At 36.0% G+C, this 27,759-nt stretch overlaps 1 protein-coding gene across 1 annotated transcript in view; it reads left to right on the top strand.

The window, feature by feature from the left end:
- CUBN (cubilin) overlaps nucleotides 1-27,759 on the top strand; it is a 274,477-nt gene that overhangs the window by 56,741 nt on the left and 189,977 nt on the right. Inside the window, exons 20-27 of the mRNA XM_027073522.2 lie at nucleotides 210-375; nucleotides 724-940; nucleotides 4,099-4,229; nucleotides 19,853-20,045; nucleotides 21,616-21,776; nucleotides 22,188-22,369; nucleotides 23,373-23,529; nucleotides 26,104-26,291. Coding sequence (XP_026929323.2) covers nucleotides 210-375; nucleotides 724-940; nucleotides 4,099-4,229; nucleotides 19,853-20,045; nucleotides 21,616-21,776; nucleotides 22,188-22,369; nucleotides 23,373-23,529; nucleotides 26,104-26,291 — 1,395 coding nt within the window. The remainder of the gene's footprint in view (nucleotides 1-209; nucleotides 376-723; nucleotides 941-4,098; nucleotides 4,230-19,852; nucleotides 20,046-21,615; nucleotides 21,777-22,187; nucleotides 22,370-23,372; nucleotides 23,530-26,103; nucleotides 26,292-27,759) is intronic.

Here is a 27,759-nt window from a genome sequence, read left to right as displayed (position 1 = left end):
TATTTGAAATGCCCAGAATGGACAATCTGAGCCTGGGGTTCAGAAATGGGGAATGACTGCTAATGGATATAGAGTTTCTATGGTGGTGGCTACAATTTATTTTTACTGCATTGATAAAAATATTTCAAAAATAATTATTTTCAAAGCAATTTTCAAAAATAATACCTAACAAAATAAATTTAAATATATCTTTTTTTTTTTTTTACTAGATTGGTAGTAGTTCCATTTTGGGTTCTCCTGAAAATAAAAAATATTGTGGCACAGACATACCTTCATTTATAACATCTGTGTACAATTTTCTTTATGTCATATTTGTGAAAAGCTCTTCTACTGAAAATCGTGGTTTCATGGCTAAATTCAGTACTGCAGAATTAGGTAAGATACTGATTTTTTCTCCTGCTTTGTCTCTTGGCAGAAAAAGTAAACAGTGGAAATAAATTATTATAGAAAATTCATCTACACTGTAGATGTGTAGCTATCTACATTGTAAAAATTTTAAAGTACATTCAAAGCCAAAGAAAAAATATATTTCTTAATCAGTACATATCAATAGTTAACTGATTTCCATTAATAAGGGAGGAACTAAGTTCACTTAAGTGGCATATGGGGAACAATTTTCTTTTTCAGCTTTTAAGAGGTTATGGTCCAATTGTTTTAGTTTGAATTTTCAGGTAGCTTGTTGGTTACTGGTTCTAATAATGATTATTATTTTCATTTCAACAGCATGTGGAAAAATTCTCACAGAATCAACAGGAATCATTCAAAGTCCTGGCCACCCAAATATCTACCCTCATGGCATCAACTGTACTTGGCATATATTAGTCCAACCTGGCTACCTGATTCATTTGATATTCAGGAGATTTCATCTGGAGTTTCATTACAATTGCACAAATGACTACTTGGAAGTTTATGACACTGGTTCTGGGACATTTCTTGGGAGGTGAGAATGTTTTGTTTTTATTTATTTTTCTTAACACCAAGGTTTCCTGCTTTCTTTCTTTCCTACTGTGTTGAAGGATGTTAAAATGTACCATGTTGTGTTATAAAAACCAGATGAGATCAACACGCTTCTTAATGACCATTTCTACATCACTACTTACTACTCTGTAGCCTTAGTCTTCAGCCATTAAGTTTTGTGTAAGTTAAGCATACCCATGAAAACATTACAAAAATCAAGATAATATACACATCCATTACTCCCATAACTTTCTGACTATTACAGTTCCTTACTTCCATCCTTCATCCCCACCCCTAGGAAAGCACCACCATTTCTATTGCTGTAAATTAGCTTGCATATTCTAGAGTTGTATAAATATGGTATTATATTGTATGTATTCTTTTTTGGGGGGGTCTGGCTTTTCTTAGCATAATTTTTTGTCGTTGAGCTTCTAGGATCTGAGCGATTATAGTTTTATCAAATTGAAAATTTTTTGGCCATTAGTTCTTGAAATACTTTTTCTTGAAATACAGTAGTTTCATCAAATTGAAAAATTTGGGGGCCATTAGTTTAGTCCCCTTTGGGGACTCTGGTTATAGGTGTCTTAGGCCTTTTGATATTTCCCAGAATTCATTCATGAACTCTGTTCATTAGATTTTAAGTTTTTGTTCTCTGGGTGTTTCATTTTGGAAAGCTTCTATTGCTGTGTATTCGAGTGTGCTAATCTTTTCTTCTGCAGTGTCTCTTATGCTATTAATCCTACCAAGTGTATCTTTCATCTTAGACATTATAGTTTTCATTTCTGGAAATTCAATTTGGGCCATCTTTATATCTTCCATGTCTCTACACATTATTTTTTTCCTCATGCTTCTTAAATCTTTGGGATACAGTTATAACTATTTTAATATTTTTGTTTGCTAATTCAGTCATCTATGTCATTTCTTGCTGTGTTCTGATTGATAAAATTTTCTTCTCATTATGGATTCTACTTTCTTACTTTTCATGCCTGGTAATATTTCATAAGATGCCAGATATTTTTTCAAATTTGTATTTTTGTATACTGGACAGTATTGTATTCCTATATGTGTTTTTGAGGTTTATTTTTTTATTAAGTATTTATTTCAATTCCAGTTAGTGACATACAGTGTCATATTAGTTTCAGGTGTACAATATAGTGATTCAACACTTCCATACAACACCCAGTGCTCATCACAAGTGCACTCATCACCTATTTCACCCATCCTCCCACCCACCTCCCCTCTGGTAACCACCAGTTTGTTCCCTATAGTTAAGAGTGTGTTTCTTGGTTTGCCTCACTCCTTTTCTTCCCCCTTTGCTTGCTTCTTTCTTTCTTTCTTTCTTTCTTTCTTTCTTTCTTTCTTTCTTTCTTTCTGAGAGTGAGTAGGGAAGAAGGCAGAAAGAGCTAGAGATAGAGACAGGGAGAGAGAAAGAGAGAGAGAGAGAGAGAGAGAGAGAGAGAGAATCTTAAGTAGGCTCCATGCTCTGTGTGGAACCCAACGCAGGGCTTGATCCCACAACTCTGGAATCATGACCTTAGCCAAAAACAATATTCAGATGCTCAACTGACTGAACCAACCAGGCACCCCTTGTTTGTTTTGTTTCTTAAATTCCACATATGTTGAGCTTTCTTTAAGGATATATTAAGTTACCTGGGAACAACTTAATCATTTCCAGTTTTGCTTTCAAACTCACTTGTTTGTTGTCTCTGAAGAATCATTGTCCTTCTTGTTTGATATCCAGTGTCTTGAGATCCATTGCTTTATATATTTTGTCCACATTTTTAGTTGTTTCATGTAAAAGTTTATATCGAGCCCCTGTTATTACATCTTTGTTGGAAATGGGGATCTGATGATTTCTTTTTTATTTCTTCTTTCTTACATTTCATTTTATTTTTTCTCATCTATTTTAAACATTTTCCCTTTATTCATTATTTTCTTAAACTTATTTCTTCTCCTAGTTTTTTCTCCCTCTTCATTTTTTCTCTTACTCTTAATCTTTCATTTTACAATTTTTCTTCTTTTTTATGAGACTTGATCATAGTCACTGCAAAATATATAATTTTTGATGAGTGACATAAGCTGTAATAATCTTGCCCAAATTTGGTAAATATGTGCATATAAAAAGACATGTAAATTTTTCATTCACCTACCTTTGTTTTGATCGAGATATTAAATCCTTTAACAATGCATATTTTTCTTTTCCTCCTTCGGAAATTAACTCCTCTATTTCCCATATTCAACACTACCTCTTATTTTTGTTTTTATATATTTTTCCCATGCCATTCCATTTGGTTAATTTGCTTTGATTCCATTTGGTTAATTTACTTTGATTCCATTTGGTTAATTTGCTTTGATTTGAGATTTCTATTTTCTAATCACTCTCATAGGTGTTTCTCTAGAAATAAGCTCTTGGAATATCTTTTAGCATTAATTTCAGCATTACTCTCTATTTTCAGCATTATTAGAATAGTTTTTCTGAGTCACATTGGTTCTATTAGGCAAAAATTTAACATGGCTCAGTAATCAATCTTTTACCTCTGCACAGGCCAGGTGTTTAAAGATAATAGAGTCCACCTCTATAGGGCTCACTTCACTATTCTAGGCACTGATCTAAGCCTCTTCTATACAGTATACTAACTCAAAATTCTGAAAACAATTCTATGAAATTCTATGAAGTAGTTACTATCATGACCCCATTTTAGAGAAGGGAAAACAGAGGCGCCAAGGTTGAGTCATCTGCTCAAAGTCATAATGCCTCCAATGATAGAGTTGACTGTAGTTTATAAACTGTAGTTTATGGTATATGGTTTCCCTCTGTTGTGTAAGTTTATTACATTTTTATTAAGAAATTATTTCATATGATATACAGTGACTTAGTAGAGCTTCTGCTATCTCATTTCACTAAACTTCTTATGTACGACAAGCCACACAGGTAAGTATAACACTTAAAACCATTTCAGGGAAGTAATCATGAATAGGATGATCTTCAGCAACTTTGTGAATGTTTTGTACCTGAAATATATTTGGTTTTTAAGGTTAATAGGGGATACTATTTTATTTTTACATGTCCTAATATTTGGTACCTCATTTCAAGTATACTAAAAAAAATTTAAACCTCTGTTCCTTCTTGGTTTTGCACAGATATTGTGGAAAATCAGTCCCGCCCTCTCTTACCAGCAGTACCAATGCATTAATGCTTGTATTTGTGGCTGACTCTGACCTTGCATATGAAGGCTTTTTAATAAACTATGAAGCAATTGACGTGTCAGCAGGTAACAAAACAGCATCGTCTCCTTGGTACCAACTTGGTTCCTTACAAAATAGTACTATGAGAATACTTTATCTTTGAACCCGTGGTGCACAATGAAAGCTGATGTAGAAAAGAGTGTGGTGACTCCAGTACCTTCCTTCTTAAAAATAATGATTAGACCAGAGTACCATATCAGTGTTAAATTTTCTAATTATAATAATTGTACAGTGTTTTGTCAGAGAATGTTTTCCTTCTTAGGAATGATACATTGATGTTTTTAGAGGTAAAGACATTGCGTGTTTCCAAATTATTCTCAATTGGTTCAGATAATAAGGGAGTAAGTTGGAGAAAGAGACAGAGATAAAGCAATGAGGGCAAAATACAAATATGTAGTAAATCTAGGTGAGAGGAATTTGGGAGCTAGTTCTTAAACTTTCAAGCTTAAAATTCTATCAAAATTAAAAATTATTTAAGAGACTAAATACTAATTTTAAGAAATTAGAGAAAGGGGGGTATCTGGGTGGTTCAGTCAGTTGGGCATCTGACTCTTGGTTTTGCCTCAGGTCATAATTTCCCACCCTGGGCTCCGTGATGACAGAATGGAGCCTGCTTGGGATTCTCTCTCTCCCTCCCTCTATCCGCCCCTCCCCAACTCATGTGCATGTGCTCTCTCTGTCTCCCTCTCAAAATAAATAATTAAAAAAAAAAACTTAGAAGAAAAAGAAATTAGAGAAAGGACAGCAGCACATAAGAATAAAAGACTACAACATGAAACCCTATGGCAGGAAATGGAACATTTCTTAACAAAAATGTATTTCTAAATTTGACTTAATAAAAATGAACCTTTTTAGCATTTATCTCTTTTATTATTTTTCCTGTTATTTAATTCTCATCCTAACTTTGCTCTTTGCAAGTGCAGTGTGGGAAATAAACATCTTCTGCAAGCAGGGTCTTTGAGGTAGTTTGTAAACCAGAGATGCCCCCAGCCCCAAAAGCACAAGGAATTCATGAGGGTATCATGTTTTATTAGGCTCATGTTCCCACATGGGATGTGTGCCCTTTTAGAGAGTCTGGTCTTTGGCATCATATTTAGAAAGATATTTACTGGACAAAAATGCCATCCAGTGTAGCTCTAGAATATACATTTGGTGGCTGAGCTTCTCACGCATCCCACAGCCTCTGAGCTGCCCCAACAGCATGATGTGATTCACTGATGTTCTTTTGAGAAAGTACTGGAAGCTTTTCCTGTGCAGGATATGCTCCCTGTAACATAGACTTGCCTCCAGAGATCTTTAGGTGCTTATCTTTTAAAATCCCCACCCTCATAAATAAATAAATGAATGAATGAATAAATATTTTTTTTTAAAAAACATTCACTCAGAATCCCTTCTCAATTTCTCAGTTATTTCTTTTCAGAGTGGCTGGCCACTATTCTGTATTCCATGCAAAACTGCTGTTCTCTGGTAGTTCAAGTTCTGTGTTTTGGTAGTATGGCTTTAGATTTCTCCAGAAACCTGAGTGTGAGTGAATCATACACCCTTCTGTCCTGAGGGCCCCTTTCTCGGAGACAGTTTATTATACAGCTCGAGAGCAGGGGAGTTGAATCCCCAGCAATTACAATAGGTTATGTTACGCAATTGATATATTCACTGGACTTTGTCCAAACATCCATTGACCAAAATTGGCTTTTTAAGAAATTACAGGGTGCATACAATTTTCCATACGTCTGTAGTTTTATCTGTCTCATACATTTGGCCCAAACCACACTGAATATTAGGTTAGGATTGGGAGCAAGCCACTTGAATTCTTTGGGCCACAGTTTTCTCATCTGTAAAATTAAGGGATTGGATTTGATCATCTTTGTGATGTCTCCTGGCTGTAATCAACTGTGAACACAAGTCTAATTTGCTGCATGAATAAACTAGCTGTGTCTTAGATAACATACAATGCTGTTGGGGCCTCCTGAAAATACCATGGAAATCTTTGTAACGATATGCAAAGTAAGACATAGCCACACTTGCTTATAGGGTAACAGCAAGTGCAATAAGAACCAAGAGTGATCAAAATAATCTGGCAGGAAGGCTATTGAAGCTAGACCTTAATTTAAAAAAGGTTTTCAGAGAGATAAGAGACCAGTAAAATAAAAGAAAGTTGAGAAAAAGGGGGAAAAAAAGCAAACTGGAGAGGAAAAGAAACTAACAAAGAAAGACAACACAAGAAAAGAGATTTGACAAAATGAGAAAGGGACCCTGACATGGCAAACTCAAAAGACTCTTCGATCTGCCTCCCTGTGTGATAATCATGACTTTGGCCTCTGTTTGGCCCAGACAGGGCTGAAATCACAGACAAGGGAGTGTTTGCTTTCCATCCTTCGCCAAGCCCGGCTGGCCCCTGTGCTCCTGCCTTTGACTGGATGAACTCATCGGTCTGACTAACACAGTCAGATATTCTAAACAGCAATCAGATCACGGACCCAGGAAGCCATATGGCAGACTCAACTTACCACTTTAGAGCCTGTCTCAGGTTCCCATACGGCAGGATGTGAGTGATTGGCTGTCGTGAATTGTTGAGGGTGGCTCCGCAGGACTGCTCAGAGAGGGGCTGGGCGCAGGAGGCTGATGTGGGGCCCCTGCTGGTTAGCCAGTGGGCTCACCCTCCAGGCAGTCCGAGTCCCAGGGAGCTGCCCACCTGCAACTAGGAGGTGTTGGGATGCCTTCTTTTCAGTTGTCTGATTTGTTGTATTTACCGTAGAAGAAAACAGTATCAGGAAAAAGCATCAGTGGAGGCTTAATCACTGGCCCTCGTCCTATTTTATTGCTTTAGCCGAAGTTATTTTCGGAGCAATAATGACAGTATTCGGCTGGTGATTTCTAGTTCACAGCAGGTGTGAGTTTCTCTGCTGAAGGCTTTCCTGTCTTTATCTGATAAAGGTTAAATTTCCTGACTTGAATCCAGTTCCTTTTCCATCTGTATTTCATGCCACGGGGCTATGATGTCAGCCCCTAAATATGTGTTTGGAAGGAGAGGGATCAGTTTCTGGTTATTACTTTGACTCCCTCCCTCATCACTGTTTCTGCCTGCATCCAGATGTGCCTGGGAAGTACAAAGAAAAAAAGGAACAAGTAAAATGTTTATAGGTAGAAATTCTGAAGAATTTCTTAGTAGCTGATTGTGAGACTGTTTTAAATGTTTTGTTAAAGTACAAGATATTTGAATCTTGAAAGAATGTAGTTGATTAGCTAACTTTACTAATTTAAATTGCAATTTTATATTATATTAGTATCTACTGCATATGCATTAATATAATCCTACCAAGAGGGGACAAGAGAAGAGACAAATGCACTTGATTCATTTTCTACTTTCACATTAGACAAAAACCCATATAATACTTATTCCAATGTTTTTCAAACACTAAAACATTCATGACTCATTAGTCAATCATGAAATTTGCTCAAAGTATGGAATAGAAAAGAATAGACTAGAAAGTATCAGCTTATTATACAAAGTTTGGTGTTCCCTCATGAAATCTGTTTGTAATATCCGTGTGTGTGCACAATTAATGTAAATGTATTTTTGCATGTTTTTTTTTTAGGTTTATTTATTTATTTTGAGAAAGAGAGAGAGCGACTGAGCAGGGGAGGGGCAGAGAGAGAAGAAGAAAGAGAGAATCCTGAGCAGTCTCCCCACTGTCAGTGCAGAACCCATGCAGGGCTTGAACTGACAAACTGTGAGATCATGATCTGAGTCGAAGTCAAGAGTCAGATGCTTAGCAGACTGAGCCATCCAGGGCCTCCAATGTAAATGTATTTTTTTTTTCTATGGTGTGTCTGAAAATTCCAAACACAAATCCACTTTAATTTCTTATTTTTAAATGAGAGAAAGTGAAGTCCTCTCAAGAATACACAGCGAGTGGGTTTAGAAGCCAAACCAAAAGAATCCAGTTCCAACATCTAATCCATTTGTCTTATCACGTCCTGATTAGCTCTTAAAATGCTCTGGATGAACTGTGGATGGTGTGGCTGGTAGCATTCAGCTCAGAGAGGTATGGTAGGACTGTAATGAGCTTTTAATATTTTCTGCAAAAAAAAAAAAAAAGGCAGGATTTTTACAGTTGTCTGGGGAAATGGTCAGGAAGTATCAGAACCACATCAACATAGGATTAAAAGTGGGCTTTCCCAACCTCCTCTTTCCCAGTTCAGGGTTCCCATCCACCCCAAGGCAGATGTTTAAGGCTGTTTTTCATCAGTCACCCTGGAATGAGCCCAGAAGAGGCATATAAGAGTGAGAAGTTGAGAAGTGATCACCAAAAGGGCAAAAGAGGGTTTCTTCAGAAGAAATCAATAGTTCTATTTTCAAACTTCAGTCCAGTAGAGCAGTGTTCTCAAACTCTAGTGTTTATAAGAAACTTGGAGTGGGATTTTCTGGTTACAAATTCAGGTATCAGGGCCCCACCCCCCAACCCCCCACCCCCACCCCAGCACTTTGGTTCACATATGTCTAGGGTGGGTTTTCACCAATTCAGGTGGTTCTAATAAAACTTTGAAGTTCTTCAGAGACTCTGGAAGTTAAGTCTTAGCACATAAGTTGCTACAGAGTTACAAGTGAGATGTAGTGGGAATTGGACTGGAACGGTCATGGCAGAAAGTACTTTCCACGATACAGAAAGGCTGATGCAAAATCACGAGCCTTGGTTCTAGGCCAGTCTTGACACTGCTTTGGAGAAGTACCCAGTTCTCTTATTCTTTCCATCCACCTTGAATTCTGTGTTTTCTGCTATGAGATATTCAGATCTTTTCCCTCTGGGAAAGGTTTTTAATAAGTCTGTTGATCTTTTAAAGATTTAGTTTCTCATTGGTCACTGTGTGCTCATATTTTTGTATATACAGGTATCCCAGCCCTTTACAGCTCAGGGGATTTTTCTTAAGCTACTATGTTTCTTCATCCTTAGAATGAAGATGCTAAATGAAACATTTGTGATATTCCTAGTCTTCTGCGCACCTTAATGTCTAAATTGACATTTCCTGCGTGGAGGAACCAGGGATTGTTGGAGAGCACAGGATTTGGAAAGGGAGAACTGGGTTTGCATTTTATCTTTGTCATGTCTGAACTAAGTGGTGTTCAGAACTTGACCTCCAGGAGTCTCAGATCCCTTTTCTACACCTCTCTAAAAAGTGGACGTTGGGATGCCTGGCTGTTTCACATAGTTGGGGAAGGTTAACTGAGACATTCAGTGTGAAAATTACATAACAGCTGCAAAGCACCATGACTGTTCTTTGTTTAAAATAGAATTGCTGAGGCCCAAGTACAATTTCACAATAGCTGTGTTAGTGAGTTAACTTATATTCATATTCATTTAAACTAGTCACTTGTGAGTGAAAAGAAAAAGCCATGGCTGTGACCACCTAGGAGCAAATTGTAGCAAAATGTTAGATTTTGGTTAAGGAGGCTTCTTTTTTCTTCAGGAGAATGCGAACATGAATTTTTTTTTCCCTGAAGTCTTTACTTTGAAGAATGTTAACCAAATATGCCAATGGAAGCAGGTGAAGGTTCCTAGGCTATTTATTTAGCACATATTGGGAAGGTCTAAGGTCATATGGATTCATGCAGACACAGAAGTCTCATAAATGATATCAGAAAGCACCATGTGTAGATTGATCCCTGATATAAATGGATAATCATAAGTTATTGCAAATGGCAAAGCAGGGAGGTGGTGGAGCAGTTACCCTTGATCTAGGGTCTCCCAAGGTAAACATGCTTCTGTCCACAGGATCAGTTCATCCTCTTCCTGTATCCCAGATCCTCTGGGGCTGAGGTCATCATTGCTTTGTGGATTGGAGGATTATCTATGTTTTGGATTTTCCTTTTTGATAACGAACCAAATGCTACGTTATTAAAACGTACTTGAAAATGCTTAGTGGAGGCAGAGATACATTTTTAGAAAAGTAGTTTTCTGATTTTGTAATGGTTCACAGAAGACATTTGTAGTGTTTTCTCTTTCCTTTCTTCACTGTTTTTGGTTGGTGTTGGTGTTGGTCAAAAAGAAAGATATGTGAGGTCTGTCGGTAGTGGTTTTTGATTTTCAGAGATGTGCTTTTCCATTGCTTGCTCAGTGGAAAACAGTTGATGGAAGAAATGAATTTTTTCTCCTTCATCTCTTTCTCAATGTGAGACCATGATAAAAAGCAAACTGCCATTGGATATGAGTTTTCCTTTGGTAACATGAGATATAAAGAACAGGCATTTTTATGTCTGCATTTTGTCCAGATATAATAAACATCAGACAAAACATGAATTTCCTTATGTGGAAATTTATCCAATTTTAACTATTTGTGCATTACTGCAAAGTGGAAGACAAAACCAAAGCCTAGCATTAAATATATCTCAGGATTAATATTATTCTAGAAAGAGACATTTATACAGTCAAGGGAAGAGAACACAAACGTTGTATAGACTTCAGTGTTAGGTAAGAGGAGTTACTAACCTCTCCAGAAATAGATAAGTTCAGAAAACCTTTGTTTTTTCTCACAAAATAAGACATGTGAATCTCATGAAGCTACAATCAAACTTTAATATTAAATACTCTATTTAATATTTATAGCAGATGTACCTTCAAAATATTTTTTTATTTCTCTATTTTAGTTTTATTTATTATTTATTGGATGTCTGAATTATTTATTGGCTTTCCTTTCGAGAACTCAACCTGTCTTTGCATGGAACTTTCAAACTTTTAATAAAACATAGATTTTATTTCATAATTTCCTCAGGTAAAATTCTTCTGTAGTTTCAACAAATATGTATATGCATGTAATCACCACACCGTTCTAAATTTATAGAATAAATTTATCATTCCAGAAAGTATCCTAGTGTCCCTTTTTTTAAAAAAAAATTTAACGTTACTTATTTTTGAGAGAGAGAGAGAGAGAGAGAGCAAGCAAGCACACAAGCAGGGAAGGGGCAGAAAGAGAGGGAGAGAGAATCCCAAACAGGCTCTGCACGATCAGTGTGGGACCCAATATGGGGCTCAATCCCATGAACCATGAGATCATCACCTGAACCGAAATCAAGAGTTAGACACTTAACCCACTGAGCCACTCAGGCATCTCTTAAATTTTTTTAATCTTTATTTTAGTTAGTTAACATACAGTGCAATATTGGTTTCAGAAATAGAATTCAGTGGTTCATCACTTTCATACAACACCCAGTGCTCATCATAAGTGCCCTTCTTAATACCTATCACCTATCTAGCCCATCTCCTAACCATCTCCCTCCATCAACCCTCAGTTTGTTCCCTATCGTTAAGGGTCTTTTGTGATTCGATTCTCTTTCTTCTCTTTTTTTTCTTGGTTTTCCCTTCCCATATGTTCAGCTGTTTTGTTTCTTAAATTCCACATGAGTGAAATCATATGATATTTGTCTTTCTCTGATTGACTTATTTTGTTTAGCATAATGCATTCTAGCTCCCTCCACATCATTGCAAATGGCAAGATTTCGTGGGGTTTTTTTTGATGGCTGAGTAATACTCTCTTGTATATATGTACCATATGTTCTTTATCCATTCGTCAATCGATGGACGTTTGGGCTCTCTCCATACTTTGGCTATTGTTGATACTGCGGCTGTAAACATTGGGGTGCATGTACCCTTTTGAATTGTATTTTTGTATCCTTTGGGTAAATACCTAGTAGTGCAATTGCTGGATCATAGGGTAGTTCTATTTTTAGTTTTTTGAGGAACTGCCATACTGTTCCAGAGTGGCTGCACCAGTTTGCAGTGCAAGAGGGTTCCTCCTTCTCTGCAGCTTCACCAACACCTGTTGTTTCTTGTGTTAATGTGAGCCATTCTGACAGGTGTGAGGTGGTAGCTCATCGTGGTTTTGATTTGTATTTCCCTAGTGATGAGTGATGTGGAGCATCTTTTCATGCATCTGTTAGCCATTTGATCTATCCTTCTCCATGCTCCACCTCAACAACTGCAGATCTGGTTCTTATCACTATGGATTCGTTTTTTCTGTTCAAAAGCAAATACCTGGCTTCTTCATGAGCATAATGCTTCTGAAATCTGTTCATGTTGTTCTATTTATAAATGGTTCTTTTTGTTTTACTGCTGAATTGCCTTCCATTGTATAGATATATCATAATGTGATTATCCATTCACTTACTTTTGGATAGTTGGATTGTTTCCAGTTTTTAACTCTTATGAAAAAACCTGCTGTGAACTTTGATGTACAGGTTTTTTTGTGGACTTACATCATCAGTTCTCTTAGATAAAATACCTAAAAGTAGAATTTCTGGATCATATGATAATTCTATGTTTAATTTTATGAAAAACTATCAGGCTTTTTTCCCAAAGGGATTATACCATTTTATATTCTCACCTGCAACAAATGAGAATTACACTTTCTCCGCATCTTTACCAGCACTTGGTATTTTGAATCTTTTCATTTTTAACCTCTACTCGTTGTGTAGTAGTGCCTCGTTGTTGTTTTAATTTGCATGTCTCTGATGACTGATAGTGCTGAGGACCTTTTCACATGCTTACTGACAATTTATATATCTTCTTTTATGAAGTGTCCATTATATAGTTCTGTTCACTTTTGTTTGTATTATTTGCCTTATTTTGTCTTATGCTATCTATTCTGCATATAACTATGTCCCTTGTCAGATTAATGCATTGCAAATGCATTGCAGCCAGCCTTTTACTTTTCTTAATGGTATTTTGAAGGGTAGCAGTGTATTATGTCCTTTTACCCTTTTATGGTCAGTGTTTTTTGTATATTGTCTAAGAAATCTGTGCCTCCGAAAGTAGTGAGGATTTTCTTTTCTTAGGCATTCTTTTACAAGTTTTATAGTTTGAAGTTTCACATTTATGTTTATGATCCATTTTGAGTTAATTTTTCTATGCCATGTGAATTATGTGTCTAAGGGAATGAATCATGTTTAATTGTTCAAATACTATTTATTGTAAAGATTCTCCTTTTTTTGCACTAAATTGCCTTTGCATTGTTGTTGCAAATTAATTGTGCATGGATGTTTGGGTCTGCTTCTGGAATCTCTCTTCTCCCATAGGACACTATATTACAATATTTATGTAATATAATAGTGTATCTTAAAAGCAGGAAGTATAAGTTCTCCAGATTTTTCAAAATTGTTTTGGTTATCCTAGATCCTTTACATTTCCATATACATTTTAGAATCAGCTTTCCCTTATTTACTTAAAAAAAAACCACACCAAACCAAAATAAAACTTTTTGGGAATTTGATGGAGGTTATATTGAATTTATAGATAAATAAGGGACAAAGAGCATCTTAAATAGAGTGTTCCAATCCATAAACATATTTTACTTCTCCATTTACTCAAATATTTTTAAATTTCCTTCAGCAATGCTTTAAAGTTTGCACTATAGTTTTTTTCATATTTCTATTAAACTTATTATCAAGTACCTTATGTTTTTTATGTTATTATAATTGATATTTTAATTTTATTTTCAATTTGTCTCATATCTGCCATTTAAACTGATTTTTCTAGGGGCACCTGAGTGGCTCAGTCGGTAAAGCGTCCGACTTCAGCTCAGGTCACGATCTCTCGGTCCGTGAGTTCGAGCCCCGCGTCGGGCTCTGGGCTGATGGCTCAAAGCCTGGAGCCTGCTTCCAATTCTGTGTCTCCCTGTCTCTCTGCCCCTCCCCCGTTCATGCTCTGTCTCTCTCTGTCTCAAAAATAAATAAAACGTTAAAAAAATGTTGAAACTGATTTTTCTATATTTACCCTGTATCCTGTAACCTTATTAAATTCAGTTATTAGTTCTAGTACATTTTAATAGATTACTTAGTATATTTCACATAGATGGTCATATCTGTGAATAAGAACAGCTATAGTTTTTCCTTTTCATTCCCTCTCTTTCTCTTTCTCTCTCTTTCTCTGTCCCTCTCTGCCTTCTTGCAATGGCTAGGGACTTCCACCTAATGTTGAATGGAAAAGATGAGAATGAACATATTGTCCTTGTTCTTAATCTTAACAGGAAGGCATTTAGTCCTTTATTACTTAAGTATCACGTTAGCTTTGGGTTTTTCATAGATGCCCTTCTTCTTTTGCTACTACTTTTTCTTTTTTGTTTACAGAATATTTTTCATATTCCATTTTATTTCCTTCACTGGATTTTTAATTATACCTCTTTTTTGTGTGTTTGCTCAGAGGCTAACAAAATACTTTGTTAGCTTATCGGTAAGTCTCCTTAGAGTAAATATGCTGCTACTTCACACTGCACACTTTATATTTTATAAGTGACACTGTATTTCACACACATCTCTCTTTATAAATGTAATAACCTCACAACAGTAGAATTCTATCTGCCCTCTTCTTTATGCTATTTTAGTTGTATCTTTAATTCTACTTACATTATAAACTCCACCTTACTATTGTTTTTGCTTTACATGATTAGCTTTACATGATTTCTTTTCTTTTAAAGAAATCAGAGAAGAAGAGCAGTCTTTCCATTTATCCAATTGTTTGCCATTTCTGGTGTTATTCATTCCTTTTTCTAGATATATGTTTACCTTTGGTGTCATTTTCCTTTGGCATGACAGACATTGTTAGTATCATGTAGTATAGGACTTCTAGGGGTGAATGTTCTCAGCTTCTGTTTGTCTAAAGATGTCTTTTTTGCATTCCCATTTTGAAAATACTTTTTTGGGGATAATTAAATTTTTTTTTCTGTCAACACTGTAAAAATGTATTCCATATTCTTCTTGCCTCCATTGTTTCTAATTAGAATCCAGCTACTATTCATATCATGGTTTTTCTGTATCTAGTGTGTCATTTTTCCTCTAACTCCTTTATTTTTCTTGTATTTGTTTTTCAATGGTTTAATGTACCTGAGTGTGATTTTCTTTTATTTACCTTGCTTAGGATTGACTAACCTCCTTGTAGCTAATAGCTAATTTGATTTTTTAAATCAAATTTGGGAGAATTTTAGCCTATATGTGTGTGTGTGTGTGTCTGTGTATATATATATATATATATATATATATATATATATATATATGTAATTTTATATATTTTATATTTATATATTTTATATATATATGTAATTTTATATATTTTATATTTATATATTTTATATATATATATATTATTTATTTATTTATTTATTTATTTATTTTACTATTTTCATCCTATTCTCCTTCTGGGTCTCTGATTATATGTGTGCTAGACTCTCTGGTATTTTTTCCTAGGTTTTTGAGAATCTGTTTTTTGCACATTTTTTCTTTTTTTTCTTTCAGATTAAACAGTTTCTATTGGTATACCTTCAAGTTTAATGACACTTTTTCTTCTACTTCAAAGTTTCTATTAAGCTCATACATGCATTTTTAAATTTCAGTTAGTTTACTCTTTTTAAAATTTCAATATAGGAGCGCCTGGGTGGCTCAGTTCATTAAGTGTCTGAATTCAGCTCAGCTCATAATCTCATAGCTTGTGAGTTTGAGCCCCACATCAGGCTCTGTGCTTTGGATTCTGTGTCTCCCTCTCTCTCTGTCCCTTCCCAGCTCACGCTCTGTCTCAAAAATAAACACTAAAACATTTTTTTTAATTAAAAAATTTTTAAAAATCAATATAGTTAACATACAGTGTTATATTAGTTTCAGGTTAGTATATTTTTAAGTTATAGAATTTCTATATGATTCTTTATTAATAGTTTCCTTTGTATTGCCAAGATTCCCTATCTATTTACCATTGAGGCTATATTTTTCTTTAAGGCTTTGAACATTTTTCTAGTAGTTGCATTAAAATTTTTGTCTGCTAATATAATTATCTGGGCCATCTTCAAGTCACAAGGTTGCACTTTTTTCTTGACCATGATTTCTATTACTCTGTTTATTTGTGTTAGTGGCATGTTTTGAGTTTTATACTGGATATGGTGAATGATATGAAGACTCTGGATTCTCTTCTCTTTCTCTGAAGTTTACGTTGGTTCAATATTTAGCTGATTATCTTGTACTTGTGTAGATTTGTATTTTTTTTTTTTTTTTTTGTTAAGGTGTATTTGTGAAAAATACCTAGGTATTTCCTAATCCCTTCAAACTAGGTAGGTCTCAAGCTCTAAGTTTTATCACTCCTGCAGTTCTTGTTAAGACTTAAACATTGATAGGAAAGCCTTACTGTTGGTCATGGTCTTTGTTTCTAAGGTGTGGCCTTTCTTGTGTCTCAACTGGGTGCCTGGCATATAAATGAGGGGATTCTGATGGTGGGAGAACTCAGTAGTCTCCCATGGAGCATTGCCTGTCCTGTAGCTTCCAGCCTGTTAGCAGCTACCCTCTAGCATGGCTTTTGAAGTCTCACCTCATGTCTGCCCAGCCCAGGCTCATGCAAGAATTCATAAGGGACTTTACACAGATGTCTGGTCCTCCTCTCTGTATAGTTCTTCCTTGCTGGAATATGTCCCTGCAGTTCGAGCTCCTTTGACAGCCCTAAATTCTGATCCCTGCTTCCTCAGCTCAGCGGAACTGTCATTGACTACTTGGACTTCAGCAAACTGCTGGGATCAGAAAATTCCACCCAGGTAAAGAGTCAAGGAAATAGAGTCCCACCTCCTTTGGGCCAAGGATCACAATCTTGAACTGCCCATTGCCCAGTGCCTCGTATATTTTGCCCAGTTTCACAGTTTTTATGGAGAGGGGCTAGTTTAGTACTAGTTTATTTGTCATGGCTGGAAGCAGAGATGTCTATAGTTTAGACTGAATAAACATTATAAAATATTAAAGAATCTCAGCCTACCCAGGAGAGGGGATAGGAAGGAGGTAAGAAAAGTGGAGGGAGTAAAAGGATGGAGGTAGAGAGAATGGGAAGAAATTAGATACTTGTCCTATCCTCTCAGTTTTCAATATATTACATAATATAATTTCAACAAATATTTTTTAGATATGGGCCAGATAATGTAGTAAGTGGTAGTTAATAATTGCTAATAATTGCTCCAAAGATAGTGGAGGAAATGTACTCACATAAAACAATTACAATGTGATATTTCGGGGGCTCCAATTGCTATTTGCCTAAAGGTTTATTGAGCACAAGGAAATTAATTCTGCTCGATTTGGAAAAATTTCACAGAGGTGGTGGTATTGGACTTGGCTTTAAATGATACGTGAGCTTATTTGTCTAGTGGCATGTTGCGGTCGAACGGGAAGTTGTTAGATAAAGACTTTCAAACAAAGTAAACAGTGTGAGGACCATTTCATAAGGGATTGTGTTTACTTTTGTGCCAGCAAAAGAAAAGAAACTTAATGAATAAATCAGAATTTCAGTCTGAAATGAAAAACAACCAATTGTGCCACAATAGATACTTTCATATGGACGAAGGTACAGGGAAATTATGCATCATTACTTCTCAAATATTTGTTGAATTGGCTCCTTTACATGAGATTCTGATTATATAAACCATTCTCCTGCAGACTAATTGCAAGTTGCACTAGAAATATTCAATACAATTGTATTTCCCTTCTGGGAGTAGAGTGGGTAAGGAAGGAACATTGTCTCTAAGAACTGTTGACAAACAGATTTGCTCTAGACGTTTAATTGACTGGCTAAAGCTATGTGAATGTGGGGGTGGTCAACGAGTCTGCTGGTTCTGTCAGCTCAGGGAGACCGGGTCATAACCTTCATTTAATGTCCATTTGATCCATGAATTTTTATCTTAGTAATATTCATTCCAAATATGAAATACTTAATATGCCATTTCTACAACTCCATTCACTCTCCGCCCCTCTTTTTCCTCCCCCCCCCCGCTTTCTTCTTGCCTTTTCCCTTCCTTCCTCCCTCCCTCCCTTCCTTCCTCCCTTCCTGCCTTCCTGCCTTCCTTGATCTTTGAAGAGATATTTCTTGGCAGACTATAGAAAAACATAAAAGTATACAAGATTCATCTTTGAAGTTAAATATCACTTTCAAATTTTTTTTCAATAAAGTAAAGCCTTGTTTGCTTGCTATTTAAAAAAGAGTAAACCATGGGCACCTGGGTGGCTCAGTCGGTTAAGCGTCTGACCCGTGATTTTGGCTCAGGTCATGGTCGCAAGGTTTGTGAGTTTTTGAGCCTCCCACCAGGCTCTGCACTGGTAGTGGGATTCTTTCTCTTCCCCTTTCTCTGCTCCTCCCCCTTCTCTCTCTCAAAAATAAATAAATAAACGTTTTAAAATAGAGGAAGCCAATTATTTGATGAGTGCCTCTTACTTTGAACATTATACATAGGTAGTGGAACCTGTACTATTTTCTGTGCGTCCTGCTGTCAATGCTAGGGGCTCCTTGCCTCTTTTCTGAGTGTGATCATCCAGAGCAAATGGGGAAATTCTACATCAAAACATCCTCCTTTTCTTTTTTTTTTTTTTTTTTTTACTTATAATGAAGTATAATAGTTCATTCTCCCTAAACACCTTTTAGGAGGCTTGTGTCTACTCCTGGACCTTAGATTTATGTTATTACTAGATACAATCAAAGATACAGTACATTAAAAATGCATTGAAACAAGATTTTCTTTTTTCTTTTTTTTTTTTAACTTTTTTAACATTTATTCATTGTTGGGAGAAACAGAGTGGGAGTAGGGGATGGGGTCAAAGAGAGAGGGAGACGCAGAATCCGAAGCAGGCCCCAAGCTCTGAGCTGTCAGCGCAGAGGCCGACGCGGGGCTCCAGCTCACGGAAGGCGAGATCACGACCTGAGCTGAAGTCAGGCGCTTGTCCCACTGAGCCATCCAGGCTCCCCCAAACAAGATTTTCTTTAGAAAATATCTCAGATTTGAAGGACACAGGAGATTGAGCGGGTTGGTTAGTAAATATGGAGTCTGATGGACAGAATGAGTAAAGTTAAAACTCTTAAAGTAGAAGCTAATATTTACTTGCAATATAAAATTGTCCAAGTACCAGATTAATGTTTTATATGAATGATCTGATTTATTCCTCATCATTTATGCTCTACTTTCATACACTTTTCTGAATTATTTTGCAACATAATGATCACTACCATTTATTGAGTTACATACCAAGTGCCAAGCCCCTTCATTGTATTATCTCTAACCCTTACATGTACAGACAAAGACACTTACCATCCCCATTTGAGAGATGAGGCTCACAGAGATGCAGTAATTTGCTCATGGTTGCACAGCATGTCAGTGTTTGAACTAGGCATTGATTCAAGGTCTGTCTGATTCCTGACACTTACCTTCTATTCTTCACGTGGCAGAGGTGCTGCTTTGTCATTTGTCATAAATGCATGCTTGGTGAAAACCATTTTAAAGGAAGGTTAGGAAAAGGAGAACAGAGCTGAGCTATTTCTAGGTCCCCTTCAGGATTTCCATGGTGCAGCCTAAATGTTTAATGTTTATGGTAATGTGCATTGATTAATAGATTATAACACCTCCAAGATCTAGAAAGGTATGATATATGTAACAGTTTCCACTACATGGCTTACGTTTGCTATTAATAATTGTTTTTGCCTTTGAGATTAAAAAAAAACCTTTGTTTTGAAAGGAAATCGTTCGTTAGCATTCTAGAATGGCCTATTGAAAATCAAGCCCCTTGGCACAAATTAATGAAGTGTGTGTTAGTGAATGTCTTATAAATGTAGCATGATGTTTTCTGTTTTCTCTCTTATGCTCTTGTTTCTTTTCACAGCATGCATAACAGACTATACAGAAGAGTCTGGGACTTTTACTTCTCCAAACTTCCCCAATAATTACCCCAACAACTGGAAATGCATTTATAGGATCACGGTGGAAACCAGCCAACAGATTGCATTGCACTTTACAAACTTCTCCTTGGAGGAGGCCATTGGTGGAGAGTGCATAGCAGATTTTGTGGAAATCAGGTAAGCACCTTTATTTTATCACCTTTTTCCTTATTTGTTTTCATTCATGGTCTTTCCTGGAAAAGTTAAGGAAAATGCATGGAAATTCTCTGTAAAGCTCCCTGTTGTGCTCTTTCTTGCAAGATATAAAGTTTGTCATGTGGAGCCCGACTTCACAGAAGAAAAACAGAAAATTGCCTAAGATTCAGTGGTTATTTTGAAGTGATTATTTTATGCGGAATATTTGAAAATAAACTCTAGAGTTTATTTGGGCAAACAGATGTACTACTCCTCTGAAATTAGATGCTTGCAATTATTGAATACCTACTTTCTTTCTTTTTTCCTTTCTTTTTTATTTTTTTAAACAGGCATTAAAAAAACTCGTTTTAATGTTTACTTATTTTTGAGAGGGGGGAAGGGGCAGAGAGAGAGAGAGAGACAGAGAGAGACAGAGGATCTGAAGTAGATTGTACACTAAGAGTGGAGAGCCCATGTGGGGCTTGAACTCCCCGACTGTGGACGTGACCTGAGCCAAAGTCAGATCCCTCACTGACTGGGCTACCAAGGTGTCCCGGAATACCTACTTTTTTTATGGAAAATCAATTTAGAATTTAAGGCTGTTTTTGTCCATTTGGTATAATTATATCCAAAAAAATGATGATAAGATAAGAAACGTAACGTTTTCACCAAGTTTTTTGTGTTCAAATAATAAAAGTCTAGGTTTGTGAATTTCAGCGTGAGAACTTTTTTCTTTAATGCTTTGGTATTTAGGGAGAATGAATTTAAAAAGTTATATTTGCAGTAAAGGTAAGTTGACCTATATATTGCCATCTATGCAGATCATTTTACATAGAAATAAATTAGGCTCTGTACACACACAATTTGGTGTGTATTTATTTCAGATTTTTATTTGACCTTTCAAAAGCCTAGAGTATTATACTTTTATAATAAACTTGATTCTATAATGTGAGGTATGGTACTAAAATAAATCAGAGTTGTATCATATCATGGCAAAATAACGTAATTTTCTTGATTTACAATAACTAATCATTAGATTTGAATGTTGAGTGAGTCCTTTTTTTTATGCTTGAAAAAGCTACAGATTACAAAGTAGATTTAAGACCCTAAAAGTCCTTGGGGAAGAATTATTTTCAAAATGTTGCTAAATATGTCAAATACAACATTAAATTTGAAAAAATTCAAGTTAGAAGACAAACATTTAAGTTTTCTCTGTAAAATGAAGCAACATTTGTTTATACTGTTAATAATTATGGTCTCTTTATCCCATGTTCTCTGACACATTTACCAGATGCTTCATTTGAGAGAGAGAAGATTAAACTCTTCCTCTCAGCTTGAGATTGGTTATATAAAATGTTGTGCAAACCATAAATGATGTTCTTTATTAAGCTACTCAAATGTTTTTAATCAGGTGAAAAATTGAAAACTTGAAATTGTGATTTAGAGTATTTTTAAGAAAAGTGGACCGACCTAAACTGATCTGTTTGCAGTCTCAAAGTTCAAATAATAGTAAATGTTTATACAGTAATATTATCAGTGATGAGTAAATGACCGCATCTGTGTCTTGCCCCAGAGATGGAGGCAGTGAAAGTTCACCACCCCTGGGAAAATACTGTGGCTCAAATCCACCTCCAAGAATCATCTCTCATAGTAACAAACTATGGTTAAAATTTAAGAGTGACTTCTTTGGCTCAGCATCTGGATTCTCAGCTTACTGGGATGGATCATTAACAGGTAAATGGCAAAGAGCTGTCTTTTATTGGAGAGTCCAGTCTGACTGGTTTCTTGATTCTTAGACTGCCATGCTCTTATCCATTTTTTTTTTCTAGCTATATTTTATCATTCCTGTTTATACTAAACGTAAACACTGAAAATATTCCTGAATAACAGCGCTGTTTGGGTTTTGATGTTGAGGACAAAGTAAGGGGAAATATCCTTGTTTCGTGGTATATTACCTCAAGTTGGTGGTCTTGGTTAAGAGAAGGAAAGGACATTGACAGGGGCTAGCTACTCTTTGGTGATGCAGTCTTGTTTTGCGACCTGGTTAAAAGGAGAGTAACAGTAGCCCCAGTTGGATATAGACAGGAAGATTCCATTTTACCATAAAGAAGAAGAAATGTGTCACCTGGTCTCTTTCTCCTGTAGGTTGTGGGGGTAATCTCACCACCCCCACTGGCATGTTCATATCTCCCAACTACCCGATGCCCTACTACCACAGCTCCGAATGCTATTGGTGGTTGAAATCCAGCCACGGCAGCCCATTTGAGCTGGAATTTGAAGACTTTCACTTGGAGTACCACCCAAACTGCACTTTAGATTATCTGGCCGTATGTATAAAGTTCAGTTGTTTCCTTCACTGCTCCCATCTCACCCACACACATAAATGCATTTACTTTTATCTTTGAAATTTGGGAAAGGAGAACATTTAAAATATCCACATAAAAAACTTAGAAGAAATAAAAAGAAAATTTGATGAAAATGGCAGCCCTCTGAATATGGCATGTATTACTGAATAGCTTGTAAGTATTTAAAATATATTGAATATGAACTGTTAAGAGATGGTTAAAATCTCCCCAGAGGGGTTATGAGCTCTATCATGATTATTACCTATGTAATTTATATATATGCACTGAAAATTAGCAATGTAGAGGACTATACTGGTAATTGGAGAAGGTACTTGATGTCATCAAGGTGGGACTTTTTATAGTAGCAGCAACTGACCCTTGTCCATTAAAAAAAAATCTTATTCAGATTTTTTTATTCAAAAAATGCATTAGAATGTCACAAATTATGAACTATGAAATAAAAAAGCAAGGAGAACTACTGATAACAGCTATGGTCTCAAAAATAGGTGTTAGTCTTTCATTTTTAATCTCCAGATTTCAGCCTGGGTTCCCATCCTTCCCTCCATACACAGCCCTGGCTAAGTGGCTCAAGCTCATGGTCCAAGTTTATAGACATTTAAATAGAATTTTTAAAGAAAAAGAGGTTAGAGTGGGAGAGAGCCAAAGCATAAGAGACTCTTAAAAACTGAGAACAAACTGAGGGTTGACGGGGGGTGGGAGGAAGGGGAGGGTGGGTGATGGGTACTGAGGAGGGCACCTTTTGGGATGAGCACTGGGTGTTGTATGGAAACCAATTTGACAATAAACTTCATATATTGAAAAAAAAATAGAAAAAAAGATATTGTGCTTCAGGGCTGTTCTTGTGTTCTGTCATGTATTTCTTATATTTTTATGTATTTCTTCCCCACTTTTTAAGAGGTAGAGAGAGTCTTTTAGATGATGTTTATAGCCACGGTCATCTGACATTTAAAATGTTTCATTACAGGTATATGATGGCTCAAGTACCAGTTCTCATTTGCTCAGTCAGCTTTGTGGGGATGAAACACCGCCTCTCATCCGTTCTAGTGGAGACAGCATGTTTTTAAAACTCAGAACAGATGAAGGTCAACAAGGAGGTGGCTTCCTGGCCAAATACCGGCAGAGTAAGTATGTCGACTGGCTGGCTAGTGCCCGTAGTGGGTCTTCAATTTCCTGATAATGAAACAGACTGAAATAAGTATAACCCATTGGATTGAGCAATTGAAATAAATCTTTGCTCCTTATGAGAAAGATTTAATTCTATTTGAGAGAAAAATGCTTAGCATTAAATTTAATGCCATAAACAAAAGCATGTGGTAAGCTCTAGAAAACAGAGTATTTAATATGCCGGGAGAGTTGCCATTCAGTTAAAGATCAGTGTAACAGGTTAACGGCTAATGGGTTTTCATTTGTATCAAACATTACAGTCTTCTAATTAGACATTCCACTGCACATAGCGTCTCCCACACTTTTGGGTTTTTTTGTTTGTTTGTTTGTTTGTTTTGTTTGCTTGTTTGTTTTTGGTTTTTCTTTTGGTCTTGTACATCAAAAGTTACCTTAATTTTTATTAAGGGAAACTACAGTTCTTGTAAGTCATATGGAGAATAAGCACATTCTTTACCGTGGAAAAATCCGGTCATTGTAGAGATGCCATTTTAAAATCTACTTTCCTGTGAGGCAACATGGTAGAATTAAAGGAATATTGCACAAAGAATCGAGGACCCCAGGGGTTTGTCCCTGGCCCCTGACCCCTGAGAAGGTCACTTTTCCATGGGGTTCTTTGATTTCTTCTCTTGAAAAAGGAAATTAAATAAGGCCATTATGAAATCTCCCTTCTAGGTCTAGAATTTAATACATTCTAATGTTAGTTTCAAAATGAACATTTAAGAAAAGTTTCCTTGAATTGTTATTTAATAAACACTTTACTTGTGCATTTGAAAGCACAGTACCTTGCCCCACTAAACCTAAATGTATCCATATTTTGACACAGTTACCTAAAAATAGAATTGAAAGTCTTGAGATCTAAAGGGAACATACAATATCCCTTTGAATTAGTTGAAGGCATATTAATGTTTGACCTTGACTAGGTGTGATTTTGAAAATATTCACATTCACCTACATTTGGGGTTAGACTGAATTCTATATAGTTTTGAAAACTGAGTTTTAATGATGAAAAACTTTATTCTGCAGAAATCCATCAAGTATATGAAAAACTCTCCTAAATTTTCTCAGGGATGCATTTTTTTGGTTGAGCATATAATCATTTCTCTAATTTTATTATTGCTGTGCTAATTTGTTTCTTGCTTATAGTCAGATTGTTTATTAAGGATTCCTCCCTTTTATTCCCCTGATATTTTATTTTCCCTCATAATTTCAGAACACTGAAGGAGTAACTCAGTGCAGGTGGGATATATGTCCTTAAAGGCAAAAATCAGAGCTAACCAGTGAGGTTTTCTGTAAAATTTGCCATTTGAAATTGGAGGTTTGCAGACAGAATAATTTCTGAGCACAGAGAGCAGCCATATGGCTTAGGCGAGTATATTTTCCTCTGCCCTGACTTGTAGTCACTGAGCAACACGATACCTCTGTGCTGCATAGCTGTAACTTCTCCCAGGCATCAAAACCCACAAAATTATTACTTAGAATTCCTTTGTGGACAAAAAGGTCACCTAAAGAGAAATAGCCTGAGTATTCCCTTGCTCCAGCAAAGGACTATTCTGAGGAGACACAAATGTATACTTTTCCATACCATAGTTTATCAACACTGTCCTAGTCACCTGTCAGAAAAAAGTATAGTAGCAGAAATGCATCTATGAACCACCTTTTTCAGAGACCATTTTTTCAATATAATGTTTATCCTCTCATTCTCTTTTATCACACATCATGGAGATAATATGGAAAAGGCTTAGGAAAAGGCATGTATATGCCTTGTTCAGGTCATTAATTTGGGCTGAATTTGGCACTGACTCCGGGGACCAGCCACCCCTGGAGGTACCTAGTACAGTTTTGGTGGAAAACTCAGCTGAGGAAAATACCAGCTTTTGGTATTTTCAAAATGGAAGCCTTTTTTTCAGAACTTAAGATGTTCATTTCTTCTTCCAATCCTTTACATTGCCTCTATTCGTTCTGGACTTCCTGATGACTCACCAGAGGAATAAGGGAGCCTTTATTGTGAATTTCATGCTGACTTCTGAATGTTCAACAAAGCCATGTTGTTGTCCGTTTTTAGCACTCACATAGAACTTTGTGTTTTTAAACCGTTGAATTTAAAGGTCAGGATTTCTGTTCTTTCAAACGTTAAAGTTAGAAAAACAGAAGCATAGAATATTTAATACACTTCTGTAAACAAATCAGACTGCACCCTGAGTAGTGCTGAGCTATCCTGGTTTTCACCAGTTCACAGGAATTGGATGCCTCTTTATGGGAATCGATGATTTTCATGGCACTTTAAACTTTCTGAGTTCACTTAAGTACTGTTTCTCATCTTTTCTAAATGGAGACTCACCGTAAAATGCTGTACTATGTATATAGACACACATATATACATTTGCATACACATTTGCATAACATACAAATATAAAATATATAAACTATATACTTTAATCTAGATCTTTTCCTAAAGGAAAATCTTACACATCTTGGGGCAGTTATGAAAGACATGATAGTGGTTCTTAATAATCATGGGTGTTTTTTTTCAGCCTGTGAGAACGTGGTAATTGTGAACCGATCCTATGGCCTCTTAGAGAGTATACATTATCCAAATCCCTATTCTGACAATCAGCGTTGTAACTGGACCATCCAAGCGACAGCGGGCAACACGGTGAATTATACATTTTTAGCATTTGAGTTGGAAACTCACACAAACTGCTCCACAGACTACTTAGAGGTATGTATTCTGAACCTAAATAAGTTACTGCATTTTCAGATTCAGGTAGGCAAGCCAAACTATTGTGCTTCATAGAACTGAATCTCCAACCCTGCCCTACACATCTGTGATATGCCAACCACCCCTAGTATTTGAACAGGTGTATTTTGTGTCACTTTCACTGCATCATATTAATACTAAGGATATTTAATCCACTAAATTATATACACAAAGGATTATCTATGTTTTTAGGTTTCAATGTAACTTCTGGACTGATTGACCTCATGTTATTTAAATAATCCCAGACGTAAAAGAATAACTTCTATTTTTTTGTTACTTTTGTTCCCTATAAACAGGAGATCAGAAAATGTTTGGGTACCATGGCTTTATTTAATAACGAATTTGCCCGATAACTAAAAATCATGATTTGATTCTTGTTTTTATTTTTAAACTTCAGTTCATTTTTCTTTTGGTAAAATAGAAATTTCTATTTGTTACAATAATGACCACCTGTGGCATTTATTCAACTCTGTATACAATGCTATTCAGTGAAACTTGCTTGAAAATTAGCCAACCCAAAATATCAGGTAATCTGCTGTTTTTACAATAAGATGTTTTATGTATAAAAGATTTTTTGCTGATTTGCATATGTGGCTTTTTAGGGCTACAGATTGAAACGTTAGGGACCTACTTGTTTTACTTTATTAATGTAACTATGCATTCGTATATAAAATTTTATGGCTTATAAACTATTATATTAATTTAGAAATTATCGTTTCTGCTTTTACACTTCGTAAAACAATTTGGAGCCACTGACATATATTTTGACATCAAGTTTTCATCATTAATAAAATCCCTTTTGAGCCCATCTAAAATACCATCATTATATTCATCGACATTGTGTATAATACTTTTGAATCACATATGAGGTTTTCACTAAAAATCTTTTCTTAAGTGACAAGTACTCACTCTGCTAACATTATGAAATTCCCCTCATTCCCTCTGTGCCACCTAGTGACTTAGTGGGTTTCTGGGTTTTTTTTTAAGCTTATTTATTTATTTTGAGAGAGAAAGGGAGAGAGAGGGAGAGAACACCCGAGAGGAGCAGAGAGAGTGAAAGAGAGAGAATCCCACATAGATTCTGCACAGTCAGCGCGGAGCCTGACACAAGGCTCACACCCATAAACTGTGAGCTCTTGACCTTTTCGAAGTCTTGCTTACAAAGACTTCCAACCCTCAGCACTTGTAACTTTAAGGACATAGTCTTAGGAAAACTTCATCCTTGTAAAAGTTTCTTAACCTTCTTTTCACCAGTTCTTTAAAAAAATTAGCACTGATTGAGGCTGTTTGAGGTTAACATAATTTTTCCAAATAGCCCCTTTGTTTTTCAAAACAGATAGTTTTGAAATCGCAGCCATGGTGCTTACCCATTAGAAAGTTATATTTACTAGTATTCAAAGGAAGTATGATACAACATCAAACTTACAAA

Source organism: Acinonyx jubatus, chromosome B4 (genome assembly GCF_027475565.1).
Source record: "Acinonyx jubatus isolate Ajub_Pintada_27869175 chromosome B4, VMU_Ajub_asm_v1.0, whole genome shotgun sequence".
Taxonomy (NCBI): domain Eukaryota; kingdom Metazoa; phylum Chordata; class Mammalia; order Carnivora; family Felidae; genus Acinonyx; species Acinonyx jubatus.
This window is presented reverse-complemented; position numbering and strand designations above follow the sequence as displayed.